This window comes from Haliaeetus leucocephalus, unplaced genomic scaffold (assembly GCF_000737465.1).
Source record: "Haliaeetus leucocephalus isolate CR32 unplaced genomic scaffold, Haliaeetus_leucocephalus-4.0 Scaffold152, whole genome shotgun sequence".
Lineage (NCBI taxonomy): Eukaryota > Metazoa > Chordata > Aves > Accipitriformes > Accipitridae > Haliaeetus > Haliaeetus leucocephalus.
The window spans coordinates 518,125-540,024 of NW_010972588.1; the positions used below are offsets into that span (position 1 = coordinate 518,125).

Below are 21,900 nucleotides of genomic sequence, written 5' to 3' on the forward strand. Positions count from 1 at the left end.
AAGCACTGCTCAGCAATAGCTAAAACACCCCTGTGTTATCAACACTGTTTTCAGCACAAACCCAAACCATAGCCCCATACTAGCTACTATGAAGAAAATTAACACTACCCCAGCCAAAACCAGCACACTGCTTGAAGGGGGGAGAATATTAAAACAGTATCTCTAGTACAGACCCGCTTAATGAATGCATTTGGTATCTAGTCCTCTACCTGCACAGCTGGACTCTTACTCCTGCCCAGAACCGAGCGTGGTTTGAGGCTTTAGCTTAATCTTTAATGCATATGACTGTCATGCTAATATAGCTTCAATAAAAATGTACTAGGTAGCACTTTGAACTCCTTCACTCTAATTTAGTATTAATCCACTTGATTACTAGAAAAGAAAAGATCTTGCTATAGTTCTGATCCATTCTTTCAAATACATCCAGCCGTGCCTCTTATAAATATATATTTTTCAGACAGTCATTTAGCCACTGTTGCATAGATAAGAAATGAAAAATGCATTAGTCATCTTGACAAAGAATAAATTGACTTCTTTTGGTTCACTATCTGAGTATCTGTTGTCTGATGGCTTAAGAACATTCCTTGTTTACTGATAGTGCGTTTAGACCTAGGTATTAATGTCTTGGCTTAAATGCTAATTTTCTTTTTTTCTTAATATATTCAGTAAGGCTAATGTTACTCAATAGGAATGTGGAGGAGGTAGTGTGGGTAATTCAAGCAAGTTTAGTCAGCACTTACAAGATTCTTGAAATGTTTCTTGATGTCCTACAGAACTGTTAACATCTGCACGGCTTGTGAGAAGAGCCATATTTATTACAGCTGTATGCTAGCTAGAATGCAAAAGAAAAGGAGGGGGATCAGAGTTAAGAATGAAGCAGCTGGCTTTCAATACAGAGATTTATAATTTTACTCTCATTACAGACCAACAGTAAACTCTACTTGGACTCTTTTGCATCAGCTTCTTTGAGATGGCAGGTTGAAGACTTGGGAGTTTAGCTATCCACAGATACAGTGCAAAGAAATACACGCAGTTTAAAAGAAAACAAAGCTTTGAGATAAATAATCACAAGTGAAGTTCAGTGTTTCCAGGAGGTGTTCCAGTATGACATAACATGAGGCAGAGCATGTGTTTAAAGTCTACATTTGAGATGGTAAAAAAAAGAGAAAGGTAGATTATTTTAAACAATAAGAAAAAGAAACAGAAGAAGACATGGCTGAGTAATAAATGAGAAGGCTGCTGGCTCCCTGCAGAACCAAGAAGGTCGTACAGTTTCTTGTCCCCATTCTTGTCAGGGTTTGGGGTCGCTGGAAGAAAGGAAGGTATGTTGAAAGGCTCCTGAGATCCCAGGCCTGACTGAATGGTGTAACAGTACCTTGGAGTGTTTGTTTTACCTCTTCTTTTCTCTCTCTTTGTGCTAGAAGGGAAAGTGAGGGAATAACAATCAGTATCGGAATACCATTTTCTGTTTCATTCCTTCCTGTAAAAAATCACACACACGTTTCCAGGATCAGGGGGGTTTTGTCCAAGTTTGGTGTCCCCCCTCACCCATTTCTTTCTCAGCCGTTGAGACAGATTTGAACCCAAGCTATGCCAATATCCAAGCTATTTGTTAGTTATCAGAATTTTTGTTCAATTTCAATTAAGATTAAAGATTCCTATAGTTTTGTTTTCTCATTTATCTATTTGATATGAATGAAATCTGGTATTTCTTTTGTTTCCTCTGGTTAGTGTAGCTTGGTATGCTTGCGTTTACCTTTTTTCCCCAGCGCATTTTAAGTGAACCTATTCTGGTTTTGCTCATTTAACTTCTTTACAACGTGCCCAAGCCATTCACAGTGGGAGTGCCAGGATCTGTTTCTGTGTCTCCTACTGTTTCTTAACAACCTCAGCAACTGAGGAAGCTGCACGTCTATGCTCCTGTTCTTTATTGCTCTCCTTAAATGTTGGTTCTGAATAATTTTCTGATATTTTCTAATACAAAACCTGTTGCATGTTCACTTACAATGAAAGCGCAAACAGCCACCTGTTAAGAAACAGGGTCAATAAGGACCGTTGTGATGAAGAGCATCCTCTTGTTGCAAGAGCTCCTTTAAAGAGTTGGTTGAGGTATCTTTAACTACCCACATGTTTCTACTGTTCATAGTGATCTATAGCAAATGTCCATTCTGATAACCTACTATGCTTTTTATCCCTTCTACCTAACCTTAGACTTTTTGCTGTTACACTCATCATCATTTAATTATAGCATGTGGCATTGTAAGAGCTCTAACATATAATTACTGCCTTTTTCTTTCCATTCTCCTGACACCAGAGCAGAGGCAAAAGCAGATTTTTGAGCATTTCAGTTACGAAAATGACTGCATTTGATTCATCAGTGTTCACCACCTCATACCTTCTGAAGCGATGGTCTTAGTTTCTGGAAGTTTATTTCCACTTAGTCTTGTGGAAACACATTTTATCTTAATTTTGTGCAGATTGTTGGCATTGAACAGAATTATGTGCAAAACCCAGTAGCTCTGTAAGTCAGGGCTCATAATCACCTTTGGAAATGACCTGTTAAGTTTCTAATAGGTCATTTGTATGCACAGTTACTGAAGCTGCTTGCTCTGTTGCAATAATTACAAAAAAGATAATGGATAGGAACTCATTTGGGGACAATTATTCTTGTTAACTGTTTAGTATTTCATCCAGGTACTCCTGTTTTCCCTTTTTTTAATTTTCCTTTCAGAATTTCAGAATTTGCCTTGGGTAGTTGTTGCAGTTCAGCAGTTCTTTATTTCTTCATATCTGAGCAGTTTAAAGCCTACCGGACAACTACTGATGTGTTTTACATCTTCTCTTCCAAGTGAAGACCATAACGAAACACATCCTCACAGGACATCCCAGTGCAGTCACAATCTCTCTATGCTCTTGAACTGTCTCTGCTGTTGGGATTTAGCTTTCTTAAACGTATGTGGTGCCAGAAGGATGTTTATAAAGATCCGTGTGAGCCGTCCTAGTATTTTTTTTCCCTTTATTTCTGCCCTGCTTGCCATTTGAGCTCTCTGACTGTTTATAGATGTGAAGAAAATACCAATTTTTGTTTGGTTCTCTGTGTTTTGGTGCAAAACAGACATGTTGTTAAATTTGGTGGGGTATTTTCAAATTCATGTATCATCACATGGCTGTAGTTGTGTGAGCACGATCTGGGCTCCTGTGACTGCATATAGTGTGCGATTGTAGGCATGCTGCTGTCTGATGTGCTGCCTGCTGCAGTTCCGCTTTTGGAGTATTTCATATAGAAAGCCATCTCCCAACCAGGACAAGGTGGTGGGGGGAGGTTTAAGTTTGGGGGGGGCACGGGCACGGGAAACATCTGACTTGTTTGGCTGGGGTAGATAGGTGACAGTAGGAGGCACTGGAAATGGTCTTCTGTTGCAGCCAGTACTGCCTAGTTATTCTTTTGAGGAAGAAAAGTTTATAGTCAAAATCTAGAGTGAAATACTTGTTGTTATGTTTGGTGATGTGGAAACAGAATAGTATATACGATGTACTCATACACAGTATCATAAGCTTTCCTTCCTACATCGCACGGCTGAGGTTAACTTTTGATACTGGAAGGGACTTTCCTTAAAGCATCTCCCTTTGACTTTCCGAGTACCTTGTCATTTCTTGTGACTTTTCTGCAGGGAAAGGGAGTTCTTCCCTGGGCTGCTGCACAATATCGGCTCCCTCTCGTGGTCAGCAGTCACCGGGAAAAATTTCCAGCGACTGTTCTCCGCGCCCTCGGCATGCTCCCAGCCGGCCGGTGTTTCTCGTCCTGTAGCCTTTTATCGGAGACCCCAGTGCGTGTGCCCAGCCGCCGCTGAAGGTGCACCCTGGGGCCCCGGTCAGCCCATGGGAAGCGGCTGGCCCCGCTGCCCTCTCGACCACCCTCTGCCCCAACGCGGAGTTTCTTCCCTCCTGTTGAATATTCTTCCCTTTCTCACAAAAAATGGCTCCTCTTCTGGTTAATCCAGTTCTCAGTGAAGCAAAATGCATATATCCAGGTAGACTCAAAGCCAAATGTAGGGTGTTTCCATAGCACGGAGAGAGTTAAATCTGCTTTTCGTAAGATTCTTTTCATGTACAAGAAAACTTACCATATCACTAAGGGTTAAGTGCATCCACATCAAACATTCAGAGTTCAAATGCATCAGACTTCTTTACTTTGTCAATATTTCTCTTGCACTTCTAGCATTGAGTGGGTTCTCTTTGGTGTCTGACTTCTCGCCCTGCAGTTTCCCCTCCATTTAACACTCCCTTCAGTGTAATTGAAGACTATTTCTTACAATTTTCTAAAGCAGAATGTAAAAAAACCAAAACCAGAAACAAAAAAAACCCACGCAGTAAGTTTTTTTATATACAAAATCAAGTAAGTAAAACTTGATTAAATATGTGTATAAGTGCACATGCGCATATACGCATGTGCACACATATGTGCACGTATGTAGAAGTAAATGGAGATTGTGGAAGCTGCACTGATCCACAAAGGTCAATATTAAATTGCTGTGTTGGAGTAGTGGGTTTAGCTGGCTTGATGAAAATGAGTTTCTATAGATATAAAAACCTTTTTGTATGTATTTGTTGGGGAAAAAAAGAATACATCTAATTTGAATCTACTGGGCATGAAATGAAGAACGTTTTGTACAACTGTCAAGCATGGCAATGCTATGATACCTGAAATTGTTTTTAATATTTTGCTTATATTTGCTGTGGATTCTGTAATAATTACTGATTTTTTTTCCAATTCAGGCTTCAGCTGTATGACTTTTTTTGTTGTTGAGGTCTGATATTTAAAATTCAAAACAAAGGGAAGATACTTTAAAAAGGAAGTTTTAAGTTTTATTGTCCAAGACTAAGACTGCTGTGATGCTTTAAGGTCTAGAAACGTTGCATGTAGTTGTATGGCCTGTGAATGGTCTCATTAGTTTACCTACAGCTGTTTTCAGTATCTATAGTTAAGCACATATTGCTGAGTTTTTCTGGGGTTGGGGTTTGCAAGGCCAACCCAGCACCTTTCTTCCTGGGTGAGATCACCTGATTTCTGTGCCAATGTGAATTTGTGTGAATTCTCTGGCTTCAGAAGGGGGTTTAATCTAGTTTTACATTTGTTAGTCTGGTTTTACATGACATACACAAGTTTCTTCCTTTCCCTCTTCCTTTATATGCTTATATCGTTTTGTATTAACATTTAGGTATGCATGTGAGATATTAGGCCAGACGATTTGAAATATGCTTTTGTTTTTGCTAATGGTAACATTTGTTTTGCTTGTGAGCTTATTTGTCAATAAGTACTATGACCTCATCTAATAAAGTATTTGAGACGGAGGTTCTTAATTTCGTGTGAAGTTTCTGAGACTCTCTTTTCCCCTCCCATCTCCCCACTGCTGCTTTCAGGTGCGATCCAGTGCCCAAAATAAAAGACAGTTGGTGTGACATGCAGCATCGAGGAGGAGCTGACTTGTAACTAATAATGAGTATTTTCTCACACTCTGTCTAGACAGTCAGTCATGTAAACACAAGATGTCTTTAATGGCATCATCTGATGATGTGAAATGATAGTCTTCCAGAGTGTGTATTTCCACAAACGCCGAAGTACTGATTAGGGTAATAAATTGCACTACTTGGAGATTGTCAGTGCCTAATACTGAGATAGGGGAAAAGCCTATAGTTTCACTTTTCTGTCGCTGGTTGTGGCAGTACCTGAGCGAGGGTTTCTGGGGGAAATATGTTTCATTAGACATTTTTGATTGGGGCATTAACACCCGTCTTCGCTGCCTGAGTAGAAACCAAGGAGTTAGTACGCCTGGCAGCTGAGGATCACCGAATCTCGTGTACAGCAGCCACGCTGCTGGAGCAGCCTGAATGCCTCTGGTTCTCATGAGGCAAAGGACCTAGATCTACACGGGAATATTTATACCCACTGACTCAGCAGCCTTAGGAATTAATAAATTAGAGGCTCTAACCCTTCTTTTCACTGATTATATGGGGAGTCTGGCGTGCTATTTTAACTGTCTGTGTTAAATGGCAGAAATCAGCAGCTCTCCTCAGAGTGGACTGGTACTTGCTGGAGAGGGAATTTGGCTGTCCATGCTTTCTGTCTGATGGGTAGGGTCGTGCTCCCCAGGCCTGCGCATCTGGCCTAACAGAGCAGAGTTTGTATCGCTTGAAATATCATTGGGGGGAATTGGGTTCTTGGATGGGTAAAATGGCGCAGTCTGACAGAGCGGGGATTGGGGAGCTTGATCCATGAGGTGAGGGGCAGTCTGTCCCAGGCTGGCCAACACCACTCCACACCTGAGAGGATCTTGACTTGTCTGTGACGAATTCCGCTGTTTCAATCGAGCAAAGCTAGATGTATATCCATTACCTTGTCGCTAGGCCCTATGTCGTCTTTTCAGATGTATAACCGTGGAAAATATCACCTCCTTCACCCATGTTTGATATTTTTTGAGCCTAAAGGACTTCTGGCATGTTTTATAAATATAAGCGATGCCTTATAAAAGTACAGCCGTAATAACTTTTTTGCTGGCAGAGTAATTTAATATCTGAATTTGCCCTGAATCTAAAGGTATTTTAGGTTATTTTATCTAGTCTGTATTGGAGACTTCAGTTCTAGTTAAATATAATGGAATACTGGTATCAGTACTCTCTTAGGACTTTTCTAAAATGGGTACAGGTATGCTTTACACTTTGTGTAAGCGCATTAAAAATAAAGGAGTTCATATTTATTTTGCTTCAGACTTTTAGCTGTGCATAAGAAACTTCCTTACTGTTAATTTAGGACCATACAAACTTTGGATTAAAAACATAAATATGCTTCTGGAGAGCAAGTTTGGAAATTTTAATTGGTGTTGGGAGAGAAAATGTTCTTCTTTCTGGTGGGAAGGATGTGTGCTATGTGTGGTTGTGTATGTAAAAGCATACAAATAATACCATGTACTATGTGCAGATGTGTATGTAAGCGCATACAAATAATACCAATTTGATGCTGATGCCATCTGAGTTTCTTAGATATCAGTCTAACTTCTTTTGTAGTTTGTCAAATAACATGTGATCCTGACAAGGGTAGGTCTTCTAGAGAAGGTGGTACAAAAAGGAAACGAATTACTGGTCGGGGAGCCTTTGGGAAGCTGCATCCAAAAACACCCAGGTGGTTTCCTCTAAATATAGGAGAAAGTGAAGGGAATGATTGCTAATGGAGGGGTCGTCATCACCGTAACTTGTAGGGTAGACCAGGGACTAGGTTTGGCCAGCAGTTGCTCTGATTGTTCTTCAGTTCTTCATGCTGGAGGCGGTGGGCACCTCTTCTTCACTTCACTCGGGCCTCAACATTCAGTGAGCTGGTTTTGGAATAGCAGTAATAGTTCCTGTGATGTGAAAGACAACCACCTAAAACACACAGTTCTTGGTTTGGTAGCTTGTCAACAAAACGAAGTAGAAAAGATCCAGGAAACAATGCAAGCAGGAAAGTAGTATTTCGATAATGATTGTGGGACTATTTGCTTATTAACTGCATTAGTTATGCATGCATAGAGGCATTTTCATGATGCTTGGTGGGATATTTAGAATAAATCCGCATTGTCTTCGGCTTCGTTGCAGGCCAAGGGGTATGTATTCAGCCATGACAAGGGAACTTGTAGACTTTATTTTCTGGGGGCTTATGGAAACTTAGGGCAGCTGCCACAATTTGGCCCTTATTTTGCTTGTCTGTTCTTGCTAAAGTATTTCATAAACCGTTATGGTGGTAGTAGATCTAGATTTAGAATGTATTCTTCTTCCCTGCATTCCTTTGTACGTTCAAGCGATTTTACATGGTAAAATTTGCAAAGCCAGGAAGGGGAAAGGAGAAAAAAGGCATTTTAAAAAAGATGCAATTCTGACAGGAGTAAGTTTTTAATTATTAAATACTGAAAGTGAATTTATGATAGTTTTGAAACTGCCAAAACATGTCAGATTGTTAAATGAGAGGAAGAAGATTATTTTTCTACTTTTTTTCCCTTTAAAAATGAAATTACATGGTAAGACAAATTTATTTCTTTCAGGAGAAAATAATATGTCCAAGCAAAGCCAAGCCATAACATTTTTGTCTCAACTCTGAGACTGAACTCATGCATTGCTTATTTTATAATATGTGTAACTATCTGGCCTTCAGCTGCTAAGCCACGAGCGTGGGGCAGTCAGAACCTCTCACCCTAGAGAACTGAAACGAAAGAGAGTGCTTCTGTGTTTTTGGTTCGTTGTCATGACGGTAGGACCAGTCAAGGTAGCGTTATGGATGAAGAACATGATCCAAAGCATTGTCCATCATTCACCTACTTTACATCATCCACAAACTCTTCCTACCAAAACTGGGCGTCAGTAGCACAAAAATCCCTTTCAGCTTTTGGGAGACAGAATGGAGATTGCATTATTCTCAAGGCTATTTTCTAGCACACCTGAGGAAAGCTCTGATAACTTGGCCTGAGATAACTTCAGCGAACTCCCAGGATGCAGAAATTCTAGCTCCTGCATATTGAGTAAGAAGAAATGGGTAAACTGAGTGTGCTTTCATTTATTCTGCAGAATAGCTGGTGATACGAAATGTTCAACTCTGTGAGCAGAGGAGAACCAAGATCATGTAGTGAAGTTGTGACACTGCTCTTGCAAAAGGGTCGTCTTCAGTATGTGAGCTTCATACCTGGCATGCTAAAGGGGCAGTGAAACGTTACATCGTCCTGAAAACTTTGCTGTGCATGTTCATCTCTCGCCCCACATGCATTCTCATTCCTGGTGGATAAAGCTTGCAGGGGTAATGTTTTGTGACAAAAGATGGAGTCTGACTGTCTGAGCTGCTTTCTGATACTGCCCTTCTGCAGATCACCTAGGGAGTAAAAGTTCTCCACTGGGGAGCTGGAAACTGGGTGATGTTTTATTTCTAGGCCAATAACATGACTGCATCTGGTGCTGACAGAAAGTTATGTCTGTATTATGCCCGATCAGCTGTTTGTAGCACAAAAACATCTATTGTGTTTAGGTCCTTGTTTATTCATTAAGAAAAAGTGAAAAGGGCCAAGAGACGAATGGAATGAAGACTGGACCGGTCACAAACAAGTCCCAGGCATGCTTGGCTGGGAGAGGGTCTGCAGCGATGTCGTCCAAATGTTGTGTTTTATGGCTGCATCTTAGGACTTCCAGATTTCCCCAGGTGTGCAGTGTCTGGGATGGGTAGGCTTTACCATATATATCAGGCTTATACCATGCATTCTTGAATGAGTCCTTTTCAGCCAGGGAAGATGATACCTTGTAATGTTGTCCTGCTCTGCGTAGTGGCAGGTCTGAGGGTCAGGAGTTGTGGGTCTCCACAAACACTGCCTCGTAACAGTGCTGCGTGGCTTGGCCGGGTCCGAGGGAGGGAAGGTTCTTTACTGACTGTAGCGTGATAGCATTATGGATGAAAGAGCTATGTAATTTATCCGCTTAGGTGGACTTGGGGTTTTCTGTCTCCTACTTTGTCACTACTGTGACTCACAACCTGTAGTTACCTGCTGGCAAATTCCATGCTATCCCTCTCAAAATAATCAAAATTAGTCCAGTGCCATCTAGGTAACCATCATCAGTATTAAATCCCACAGATTTAGGTCTCAATTAATATAATTTGGGTGGTGGAGGCACATTCTAATCCCATGTGTCATATGCAGGGTTTGTTCTTTCTGTGAGTTTAAAGGAAACAAGACAATGGGCTCTTTTAATTTGGCAGTTTTTATTTTTATTTTAAACATGTTGGCACAGAAGTAGTAAGTACTGTACAATCAATATAGAACGTCTTTTAAGAATTTTTCATGCCTGAATATACATCTGGAACTGTTTGCACTAACTAAAAGTAAAATAAATGCCACAGCGTATTATACCATACTTTTTTTCATTTAAAAAAGGAAATTGAAAACACACCACTCCTAGAAATGCTTGACATTGAATTGGCTATTGAAATGGTATCAGTAAAGTATTTATATATTCCATATTTTGTTCCATACATCAGCTTTCCTTGATGCGTTAGACTTGGAAGGGTGCCACATGAGCTGAAATGTTGCCATATATGAAAGACGGCCTTGTTTTAAAAATGGACTAAATCTTTTAGGGTACAGGAAGTAAAGTAAATCAGTTTGAATACATGCACATCTCTGTTTGCCCCTGCTCCTGCACATTTTACTTTCTCTTCCCTGTTTGTCTTCAGAAGCTGGCTGTGCTTACGGTAAATATCAGTGTTCACCTAACAGCTAAATATAGTGATAAAAATAACTCCTACCATAAAAACTGAATGAATGACAAGAACAGTATAGTTTCATGAACCAGGAAATCCACAGAAGAAGTATCATAATTTAAAGTTGGTTTTACAACATTCTTTAATTTAAAATGGAGCAAAATACTTCTGTGGTAAAATGATAGTTCTTCACTCTATGCTGTAAAAGAGATTCAGGAATGTATATTTCGAAATGTTTGGGTTTGTTTTTTTTTAAATAAAAAATTATAATCCAAAGCAAATGCAGTAGATCTCTGCATACTTGAAACATATTTTCTGAATTTATTCTAAGTCTCTCACTGCACCAGAGGGTTGTGTGTATGGATTAGGACTAGACCACTATTTCACCATCTTATCTCCATCCTGAATTGATTGCAGCAAACACTGCAGAATGAATTGCAGATGTCTCCTTTTCCCTCCCGTTTGGAGGACCCCTGGTGTCAGCCCCATTTGATCCGAACTGGGCTAAGGAGTGGAAGTCCGTCCCTGTTTAGAGGGGTTCGGTGGAAGAAATCTTTGCACCTGAAAGAAGTTACTCTCTCTGTATACATAGTCTGTCCTCTGAAATGGGTGATGCTGTGGGATACTGCCTGTATGAAACATTCTGGTGTGTCCCTGCTAATTCAGGATTATTGTTTGAAATGTCAGAGTCCAACAGGGAAAAAAAAAAATCAGAACTAGCTTTGAAAATGCGGAGTTTGGTTTGATATGAAAGCATAAAAATGTTTTTGAATTCAAGAAATTAAGCCATTTTAAGACACAGCTTTCCTTAAAGTTCTTCCACATTTCAGGCAAAGTTCAATGTATATGCTCCTGTATTATAAAACTGGAGCAAATATAAATGAAATCTTACACAGGGAGGTTTTCACATGTAAAAAACAGTTTTTCCTCTTGAGGGATTCTTTCTTCCCCTCCCAAACCTTCATCACCTCTGAATGTATGGACAGCAGAGTATCGACTAAGAGTTTGTATGAAAAATGTTTATAGATAAAAGCCCTCATGGAATAACATGGTTTAGGGGAAACTTGGCTCGTGAATACGATTTATATACCATTTTGCCTTTAGCTTTCATATCATCAGGCGGCTTTTCAACAATTAGAGTAAAAAGTGTTGGTTGTTGGGTTTGTTTGTTTTTTTTTTTTAATTAGAAAAATAAAGAATGATTTGTAGAAGCTGGAGTTCTAGGCTAAGTATCAGACACTGCAAGCTTTGGGAGGTCAGATCACAAGAACTGATAACGCTTTTATCAGTGGTGGCTCTGCTTTGTGCTCCATAACCACTCCATCCCATGAGAGATCTACCTCTTAAAAAACAGAGCTGCGGAGGTTCTCTGGGGCTGTGGGTGGTGGGACAGCGGTGGGTGCAGTGCAGAGCCGCTGTAGGCAGGTGCTCCCAGCCCCATAGCTCCCTCAGAGGCTGGGAAACCAGCTGTAGAGGCAAGAAACAGGTAAATAGTAGCAGTAAGAGCAGAACGGCTCCTGCAGGAGTTTTGCTATTAAAGAGGGTGGAAAAGTGGGATATAAAGGCTGTTCTCCTGGGCGGTGTGGTGGTGTCTTCCAAGCACGTGGAAGAGTTTTGCGTTTTGCATTGGGCTTCTTCAAGAGCTCTTCCCTCCAACAGCCCCCAGGAGAGTCTCTGCTCTGACAAGATAATCTTGTACCCTAGTTAGAAGCATTCTGAGGTGTGCTTGAAAGGAGCCTTGTATCTCCTTACAGAAGGCAGGGCTAGGGAGCTCATGAGCAACCAGAGATAAATCTGTCTGCCTGCCACCACACAGTAGCAGAGCGGGGTTTAGGGCTTTGCAAGGGGGAAAGAGAGGTTAAGCAAAGGTAAGTGGCCTGTAGAGGGTTTTTTTTACCCCTGAGAGGTCCAAAGAAAGGTAATTAGGAAAATCAAGCCTAGTGTCATTAGATTGATATGAGAAGTACAGGAGTCTGTGGATAATTTCAGCGAGCTGCAAACCAGGTGGCAGACACCGTTCGAGGGAGTAAAAACCAGTTGGATCGCGGTAGAATGGCAATCTGAAATTGGAGTGCAAAACCAACACACTATTTCCCACTACCATGTTCAATTTAAGTAACAAAACATTGCCAGCTTTTGGGGAATGCCTCCCCCCTCCAATCTGAGCACATTTCTGATCAGACCTGAACTTTGAAATGCAGCGAAGGAGGGGAGCGGGAGCTGTGTGGTTGGTTACAGACTCAGGATCGCTTTTAGTTATCCACAGCTGAATTGGAGGATACAGGCTGTGCCTGCTCGCTGCAAGCAGCAGACTGCTAGAGGAGTTCGATTTCTCTCACTCTTTCTTCCACCCACCTCCATCTCCTCTGTGCCTGTGTCTGCGCTCCCACATGCTTCAAATCTGTGTACCTGGACTGCCTTCCTTAACAGTTCAGTGTGAGTGTTAGCAGAATGAAAACCAGATGGACCAGCAGTTCCCACTGTTATCTCCCCACCAGCTCTGGCAAGCCTCCCTTTCTCTCTCCTTTCTTGGCATGGCAGAAATATTTGCCTTTATTTAGGAGGGCTTGGGCTCACTGCTGTGCCTCTTTCCCTCTGTTGCAACATGAGCTGAAAGCTATTTATTCCCTTGTTGCTGAGGTTGGTTGAGGTGAGTGCAAGATGAATTCGGCTATTAAGGAAGCAATTAACATTTCAAGATGAGTTTTCATAGTTCTTTATATTAAATGAATGGTTTATTGAAGATATAGATTTAACTGTTTTAGTATGGCAGTATGGAAAGGAAATCTGTATAGAATATGTTTAAAAACTTGCTTTTGTTTTCCAGCATGTAATAATTTACTGTTGCTTGATTTGCAAATCAAACCTTACCTGTCTGTGTAACAGCCTTAATATTTAAGCTAATCATTTTGGATACTGTTACCTACACAGCCGAGGTTTACTAACCTGAGATCAACACTACAGATCCTATAATACTGTATCTGTATTCCTCTCATCCTGTTCTGGGGTTGTTCCACTGCTCATCTTCCTCAAACTTGTCTCTAAAGTCTATATAAAATGAATCCCTTTCCCTGAGAACTGAAACATCATCTGTAGGCACTTCTACAAAGGGTGAAGATGGCTTCTATAACTGCAGTACCTGACACACTGCATTTCTGGGATATACTTCCTCAGTTTCCCTCAGTTTCAGGCAGCTAAAGATTGGTATCTATTATGCATCATTAATTTTTGTGTGGTATTTGTGTTTTAGTGGGTTTTTTGTGGTTGTTTTTTTGTTTTGGTTTTAGTTTTTTTTTTTTAACTATGATAATTAAGTGGTTTTGAGGCTCTTTTAAACATACACTTCATTTGTTAAATGTGTGCATTGCATTTAATTTCTCTTAGTGTCTCTCAGGGCAAATTTTAGATATAATCTTTTGGTTGAAGTCTCTATGTTGTTAGCAAGAACAAGGAAAGCACATTGCAAAGTGGAGTGACAGAATTTATAGAACGTGATGGACTTTGCTATTGTCTTGAATTAAAACCACAGGCTTACATGCCCACCTATTAGCAGCGACACTTACTTGCTTTGCAAAATAGTTGCAAAATGCTGCTCAGGAGGACTTGTGTAGGACAGTCTATAAAATAGATAACTCTGGCCCCCCAAAGAAGGGATGGAAGAATTTAACTTATGCCCATTAAAAGCTAAACTTGATCTTACTCATCTTTACTCAAGATGGCTCGCTAAGCTCCTGGCATGAGCAAGGAAGCCTTAATTTTGCTTTCAGTTGGTAAATGTTGTCATGGTTTGCCCATTCTTGATAAATGAAACATAAAGGTTTGGGTGGGTTTTTAAAAATTTTAACATAGAGGTGTCCAAAAAGACGTTGGAAAAAGAAGATACTTCTTTAGCTTCTATATCAAATATCTTGCATCTTTAGGTCTTCAGCTGCAAGAGAACTGTTAGGTTTTCTGCCTGGTTTTGCCTTTTGTTAGTTTTCTTTTCTTGTGGAGGTATATTTCTACTTACCTTGCAGGTTTTGAACGTAAAGTTGTTCTTAATGTGTGAAGGTGCAAACTTAGATGCTTTTTTAAAAACAGTGGTATGTACATGTGACAATTGACTTACCATTTTGGCATGTTGTGTTTATTTTTCTGGTGAATGTAAGAATATCCAGGGGCAGGGTGGTAAAGTGATCCAGAAGGTTCACAGTATTTAATGTAAGTATCTCTCCATGATTACAAAGAGAAGTGATGGAGAGGGCAGCAGGTGTTACAAAGAGACGTGAAGAGAGCTGGCTTCAACCAATATCTCACCCATTATCTCACGTGTACTAAAGAGCTTCAGGTTTTAGTTCTGGAAGAGCTGTCATAAGGGGATTTATTACATGCCTGTGTCTTCGTCTATTTTTTCCTTCTGGCTGACATGAGAGCCTTGAAGGGAGGTGGCACTACTGCAGCTCCAGGAGTGCTTGGGAGGTGGCATCTGCACATGCTAGAAATAAAAACAAAAGATAATGCAGCAGTGCTACAAATGAAGTCTTACCATCTGTGTTACACCTTCTTAAGTAAGGTTTAGATGATGTAATTTGGGAAGAGCACCCAGGAGTAGATAATCAGGTGTAATCTTTCACGGCAGATGCTGAAATGGCTCACTCCTTGCATTAGCTTTTTAGTTTTTGTCAGAGGGGGTGTGCTTGGGGAAATAAACTGGTGTATTCCTGTGGTGTGTGTTGCAGATCGCACTGAGAAGCATTCCACAATGCCAGACTCACCTGTGGATGTGAAGACACAATCCAGGCTGACGCCTCCAACCATGCCACCTCCTCCCACTACCCAAGGAGCTCCAAGAACCAGTTCATTCACGCCCACAACGTGTAATTAGACTTACTTTCTTCCTTTTCTTCCATATTCATTCTATTCTGTATGTAAGAAACCAAAATCTGTGAAGGGAAACCTGCATGACATGGTGGGAGCAGCATTTGGTTGTACTATAATAAAGTAATTAAGCAAAACTAAGATCACAACATAATGCAACTTTAAGGTATTAAGACATTTGGCTCAGAGTTGTGTTTTTCTTTCATTGACAACTTGGCAGCAGTGTCAAAGAACAACGAGCGCTGGTTTCCCATGTACTTAATGCTCAGATCAGTCCTTCCGTGAGAAGTACGGAAAACCACCTTCTCCTCTTTCATGCCGTTCTGTTGGTTAAAGGATTCCATTCCCTTTTGTATAGAAACTTCGGGTCTTTTGTTTGATTATGTTTTTAAAGTGGGGGTAATTCTTAAAGAAAATACTTATCTTCATCCCACTTATGACTGAAGAATTCTGCTTTAACTGCTATATAATGTCTAGTTAATGTTGATGTAAAACTAAAAATGAAGGCCTTTTATTGTTTTGTCTGGAGATTTCCAGTCTGTGACCACTTTACTTCTCTAAATCACTTGGGGCTGCATCTCTGTCCCAGTTTATTGATGTAAACACACAAGAAACTCTGCTAGTCTTGATGGAATTGCTCTGCATTTGTATCAGTGTAACTGAGATTTCAATCTGGCATGTTGTCTGGACTATTACTTTCACAGCCATGAAATGATCCACATTTCTCGTACCAAGATTTAGCTGCAAATTTTTTGGTCTCTCTTATACTGCCTGGTAATAGTATAAACATGAGAATGTGTTTACATTTCACATTTTAAATAAAACATTTTTAGAACAGTAGAATACATATGCCTAAACAGAATGAAGGCAGCATCTTCTATTTGTCTTGCCTTTGTCTGTTCAGTCCCTTTCTGTCTGTTAAATGCCTTATTTAAAATTCACCTCTATGCAGAAGGCCAGCTGGAGGCCTTTGTACTACTTATCCCAGGGAACACTGTTCTGACGATTTACATCAAACTTAAACAGTGAGGAGGGTTTGTGCCAGCTATTTGCACAAACTCAAATTTAACCCAGTGACCCTGATCCTGCAAAGATTTGTCTGTTTTGCTTAACTCCAGCACCTGAATCATCCTAGGAGCTGCTCTGGTCTAAAGTTAAATTGTTTCTAGGTTTTTGCAGGATGGGGCACTTACAGATTAAGCTTTCCAGTGTCATGCACTTTGCACAGTTCACAGTAATCTTTGGCAATCATAAAAGGAATAGGACAGTGTTCTTCTTTAATCAGTCTTAGAATCCTCAGTGTACTCACAAGATTTCTAGATATTTGTTTATTTGATTGGGTTCAGCACTTTGGAAGGTGTATGAACCATGGCTGGATTTTTGGGACTATTTATATGAACACTAAAAGTCTAAAAAAGTCTAATTTTTATTACGTCTTACTCTGTCAGATTTTGGAGTTTGGCCTTAGTGGTTCCAGGTTGTACAGTAAACAAGTCACTTCTGTTGGAGTGTCCATTACATTTATTATTAGTACAGTGGGAATGCCTGTAGGCCAGGGAGATCATACTTACTTTCTGGTCAAGAGTATGCTTGTTTTCTTTGCTTTAGATGATTAAAAACTCTTGACATACATTTTAGATGCTAAATTCTGTTCTATTATTAACATGGTTTTGTTTTAGAAATGACGTAGATCTTTGCCATTTGGCAAATTCAGACATTATAAAGAAAGAGATAAAATCATTAGTATGGGGTGGGCTATTTAAAAAAAAACAAAATTAGAGAAGCTGCATTGGGGGAGTGTTTCTGTATTTCTTTTATTGTGGGAGAAAAGTTACCTGCCTTTCTCCTCCTCATATCTAATCTATCGTAGGTAATGAACTCTGCTCTTCTGTTCTTTCTTGATCATAGTCCCAGGAGTCTCTGCCTAGAGCAGCCCCTTACTAGTGATGGAGTTGTTGGGTGGTGTCAAGCTAGAGCAGGACATGTTCTTACTCTTCCCAATCCTCATTTACTAAGTTCATGGTATGATGACTTCTGGCTGTGCAAGGTCCTTGCAATCACAATGTATTTGTTTACTCGGATATCTCACTGTACTGCAGCACTCAGAGAGCATGGCTTGGAGCTGCACGTGGAGCTGAACTTGCTGCAGCCAGCTTCTTTCTGTTTCTGCTTTTTCCACTTACTGTTCTCCCCAGCCCACGCAGCTAGAATAGGCAACCACAAACTAGGATAAAACAAGGAGAAACTATATAACCATTCAGATAGCTTTTTCTTTAGTACCTCCAGAAGGGCACTTCAGTCACTGGGACAAAGGCTCCTTCAAAAGTATTGTAGTGATTTAAACGTAGTAATAGGTGTCCACCCTCAAAAAGGACTTGCTGGCTAAAAGTAAAGATGACTGATGGAGAAAGTGACAAAGAGAAAGGGATGTTTGGCTTCAGAGAAGGCCGGTCATTAAGGAACGTTGAAAGTTCTTCAAGTTGCTAGCTCGCCATGGTTATGTTTTTAAAGAGGAAGTAATTTAGGCTAATGCTCCTATGCATTTTTTATTGTAGACCAGTTCCTGATTTTTGCTGTTTTTTGGGCTGGGTTCTGAGTGACTTCCCCAAAAGAAATCAACACATTTGTCCAGGGCAATGGCCAGCTGAGCACGGGTACTGCTGGGTGCAGTTGCGTGCTGCGTGCCCAAACCTGACAGTGCACTGGTACATTTGTATTTCTAGGGAGCCATCCTTTTTCTTGCCATTCGCTGTCATTTTGGTGAGTCAGACTCAAACAACCTCAACAGAGTGTGTTTGACTGTTGCTGTTCCAAGTAACCTGGGTGGAAAAGGATGTCCTCAGTTTGATTCTCTGCTCTCTTCTGGAGTGTGGATAAGAATCAAACTGAAATTGCTGCCAAAAACTGTCTGTTGTTGTCTTCAGTATGTCTGCATGAATCTCGTTGCCATAAATTTTGAACACTTAGTACTTTAGATAGTTATTCTCACAGCAGCCTTGCAACAGGAGGGAAATTCTGTCTTAGCCTTTTTAGAGATATGGTATTGGCACACGAAAGCTGAGTGATTTGCTCGTGGTCTCTGAGAAGTCTTCTGAAGTCTTAGCTTCATGCCCTACCTGCAGGGCTTAAGGCCACAGTGAGCATGGCACCATTTGTACCTGCACAAACAACTTCGTGTGCTCCGTATGTTAGCAGCTAGGAAATCTGTATCGGAAAAAGTAACCTTCTCATTGGGTGGTGTAAGGTTAAAACGTGAAAGTCCTGTTTTATAAACACAGCTGTCAGTTGTGTGTACAAAACACAAGTAAAAATATTCAGAGATAAACTGAGGCTTCGTGAAATATGTCTGCACATTTTTTTCTACCCCAAAGAGCAATTTTTTTTGTCTTCAATCATACATGGCACTCATGCTCTTTCTTTCTCTGTTTCCCTCTCTCTCTTTCAAAAATCCTCTGACAAAAGGCTGGTATTCAAATGATGCTTTTCAGGTCCAGGAGCATTTTGAGGGGGCTGTGTGAGAGGCAGCTGCCTTTACTTCCAATCCGTACACCGTTCAGTACCAGCTACTGGGAAATAAATATGAACTGCAGAGTGTTGCTCTGTCAAAAGGCTAATTATCTTTGATTGTGCAACTTAATTAATTTTAAGGTCAAGCGCAGAAAACATAAGCTGATGGATTTTCCCTTCTGTCTTCTCCCCCCCATCTCTCTCTCTTCCTCCCTCTCTCTGTTTTATCCTCCCTTCTCTCTTTTTCTTTCAGTAACCAATGGCACTAGCCATTCACCAACAGCGTTAAATGGAGCTCCATCTCCTCCTAATGGCTTTAGCAATGGGCCATCCTCTTCCTCTTCCTCTTCTCTGGCTAACCAGCAGTTACCGCCAGCTTGTGGAGCTAGGCAACTCAGCAAACTGAAGAGATTTCTTACAACCTTACAGCAGTTTGGCAATGACATTTCACCAGAGATTGGGGAGAGAGTGCGTACCCTTGTGCTAGGACTTGTGGTAAGCAAAAAAACCAATGATATAATAATAACTGTGATATTTTTCTCTCCTGTTCCCTCTTTTATGCTTGACATGGTTATTATATGAAAGAGTGGGTCACATACACTGCATATATCATACTTCAACGATACCAAAAATGCAAGAATAAAGTGCTGGCTCTTGCTGCTGGAGCTAACATGAGTAACTTGACTAGCTTCCCATGAGTGGCAGCTATTCCCAACCAGATACAGACCTGACTCTTTTTGCCAGTGCAGTATTATGCTGTAATGGTGTGAAAGGGATTTCGTTCTGTACTTGCAGCAGCCCTAATGTAGACATACCTTGAATTATATAATGTAGTAGAATATGGTTTGGTTTGCCTAGTTTAGTTGGCTGGGAAAAGGAGAGTGCCCTACATATAGAGTGACAGAATACTGGTTAAAAGGATGAGCTGAATATATGTTTGGACTGCAGTTACGCAGTGGAAAACCTTTTCTTAGTATTCATTTAACCCAACGAGGGATCTGATGGTGCGTTGCTGCTACTTAAGTCCCCTTATTTACAAGGTTATCTTTACATGATTATATGGCTGAATGAAAATTTCAGCTTTTTCTTACCTACATCTGTCAAGTTGAGCTGCTATTTTACAGGCAAACTGTTGTGAATCTGGCCCAGGATTCTTTTTATTCCCAGTAAACTCCTCTCTCCGCCAGACATTGTTTTCTCCCATGTATCTCCTTCAGCAAAAATTAGATGTACCAGGAAAAACGCTGTTGTGGAGCTCTAATTTACATCTGTTCTGAGCAGCTGCAGTTGCCATTGACTTCATTTGGAGCAAAGACTGCCAGCAGTGTTTAGTACTAGGGCTCAGGTGTCCTCCGCTTGTACCTTCACAAAACCCTACTTGACAGCAGTGGGTGCCCATTCACTTGAGTCTGTGTCAAAAGGAAGTTTAATGTAGGCAGTGTAACTTCAGTAAGTCCTACTCTCCATTTGCTTCCATATCCAAAATTCCTGTTTAATGTGGTTTTGCTTGTCACATGGTTCCCTGTGGCAAGGGAACTAGTAAAGAAACTAAAGACAGCTTTGGGACCATCTACCCGCCCTTGATTTTCAGATCACAAGTGCTTGCCCACTGTTAATTACAGTTGATTTTTACCTTCATCTGAGCTCTGAGGAGCATATTAGGATCTTTTCCTTAGGAATGTCCACATATCACATTAGTCCCATGGTCAGCCCTGTGTAGCATGTGGTCTTCATGATTATGCCCTCAGCTGCAAAGTAATGACTTTCCTACATAACCTAGAACATAGTAAACAATCCTCTTTGCGAGCACAGGAGGCAAAGTGCAGTTTTCCTCCTCAAACAATGAAGAATGTGCCTTTAAAAGGTGTGATTTTTTGTGCGTGCATGTTAATTACTGCTTCTGCACTGGGAACAAAATTACAAGAGGCTCCAATAGAAAATAAAAAAAAATGTTGAGAAAAGCAGCTTCTACTGATGTTTGAAATGTGAAAGCATTTCCATGCTTAGCACCTGAGAGCTTAAACTGTAGTCTAAGCAACAGGCACTGAATGTCTGAGATGCTGGTGGTTTCCTTTGAGTATTTTAATAAGGTAATAATTTAATATGCAGCATGCTTTTCTTTATCCTCTTATCAATATCAAGAATGAGTTATTAAGCAATTTCAGAGTACTTTGGTTACTGTTTCTCTTGCTAAGTGTTTTCATTATTTTGTCACCAAGACAGAATTTTTTTTCTCAACAGAATTCTACTTTGACAATTGAAGAATTTCATTCCAAACTGCAAGAAGCTACTAACTTCCCACTGCGACCTTTTGTCATCCCATTTTTAAAGGTATTGCACAGTTCAGTGATCTGGAAAGTATTTCAAACCATATTGTTGCTAGGTCACAGATGTGTGTTACAGTTTTTCTTTTTAAGAGAGTCAGGAAAATGAATAATGTTTAAGGGCTTCTTTCCATAGATTAGTGCACGGAACTGCATTTGAGTGTATGGTTCGGGGATAATTTCTGGCTATTCACAGGAACTGTTGGTTCCCTAATTCTGTGACCACTGTCGTTTGTTTTATATTTTTAGTTTGTAGGTATAGAAGCTTTTACAAACTAAGTCTTGAGACTTGGTTATAAATATAATAATGCCAAGTGCTTGCAAAAAGCTAGAGTTTTGCAAACTTCACGTGAGTCAGAATAAGGGGATGTCAGGAATTCCTGCTGCCAGCCCTTTTCTAAAGTGCTGCTGATCATTAGTACATGGTGAGATTGTGACACTCTGCCATACAAAGACAAGACTAATTATTTCTTCAGATCCCAGCCACGCGTACAAACGTGCTGTCTTAAGAAGGCTGGTGACTGTGTCCACTGGTTTATTTATGCTTATGCACCTTTTATTAGAAAATAAACATAAAATCTCATGCACAAAGCCAATTAATAAAATATAACACAGGATGTGCAAAATAGGAATCAGGGAAGCAAAATCTTCTTTGAAGTCAGGAAGTTATTCTGCCTCTCACCTGTCAGTAACTCCCTCCTCTGAACTGCCGTGATCTCTGAATAGCCCATGTTGCCTTCTCAGAGCATGTTGTATTCTGTTTTGGTTTTGCTGTGGAGATGAATTTTCCCAGAGATAAGGTATTTATTGTTCCCATATTTTTTTTCTATTGTCACTGTGTGGGTGGACGCTTTGCATTGTTTTAGTCAGTGTGTGTAAGTGTTCCTAGCTACTCTGTTGTCCTGAAGCACTATGAAACTCAATGGGTTTGCTTTCATGTTTTTCTCC

At 40.4% G+C, this 21,900-nt stretch overlaps 1 protein-coding gene across 5 annotated transcripts in view; it reads left to right on the forward strand.

Moving 5' to 3' along the window:
• The window catches only part of RUNX1T1 (runt-related transcription factor 1; translocated to, 1 (cyclin D-related)), a 114,374-nt gene that overhangs the window by 48,848 nt on the left and 43,626 nt on the right, over window positions 1-21,900 (forward strand). For all 5 annotated transcript variants that reach the window (XM_010561993.1, XM_010561995.1, XM_010561994.1 and 2 more), the window contains 3 exons: window positions 14,983-15,120; window positions 18,882-19,123; window positions 20,870-20,959. In XM_010561993.1, coding sequence (XP_010560295.1) covers window positions 14,983-15,120; window positions 18,882-19,123; window positions 20,870-20,959 — 470 coding nt within the window. The remainder of the gene's footprint in view (window positions 1-14,982; window positions 15,121-18,881; window positions 19,124-20,869; window positions 20,960-21,900) is intronic.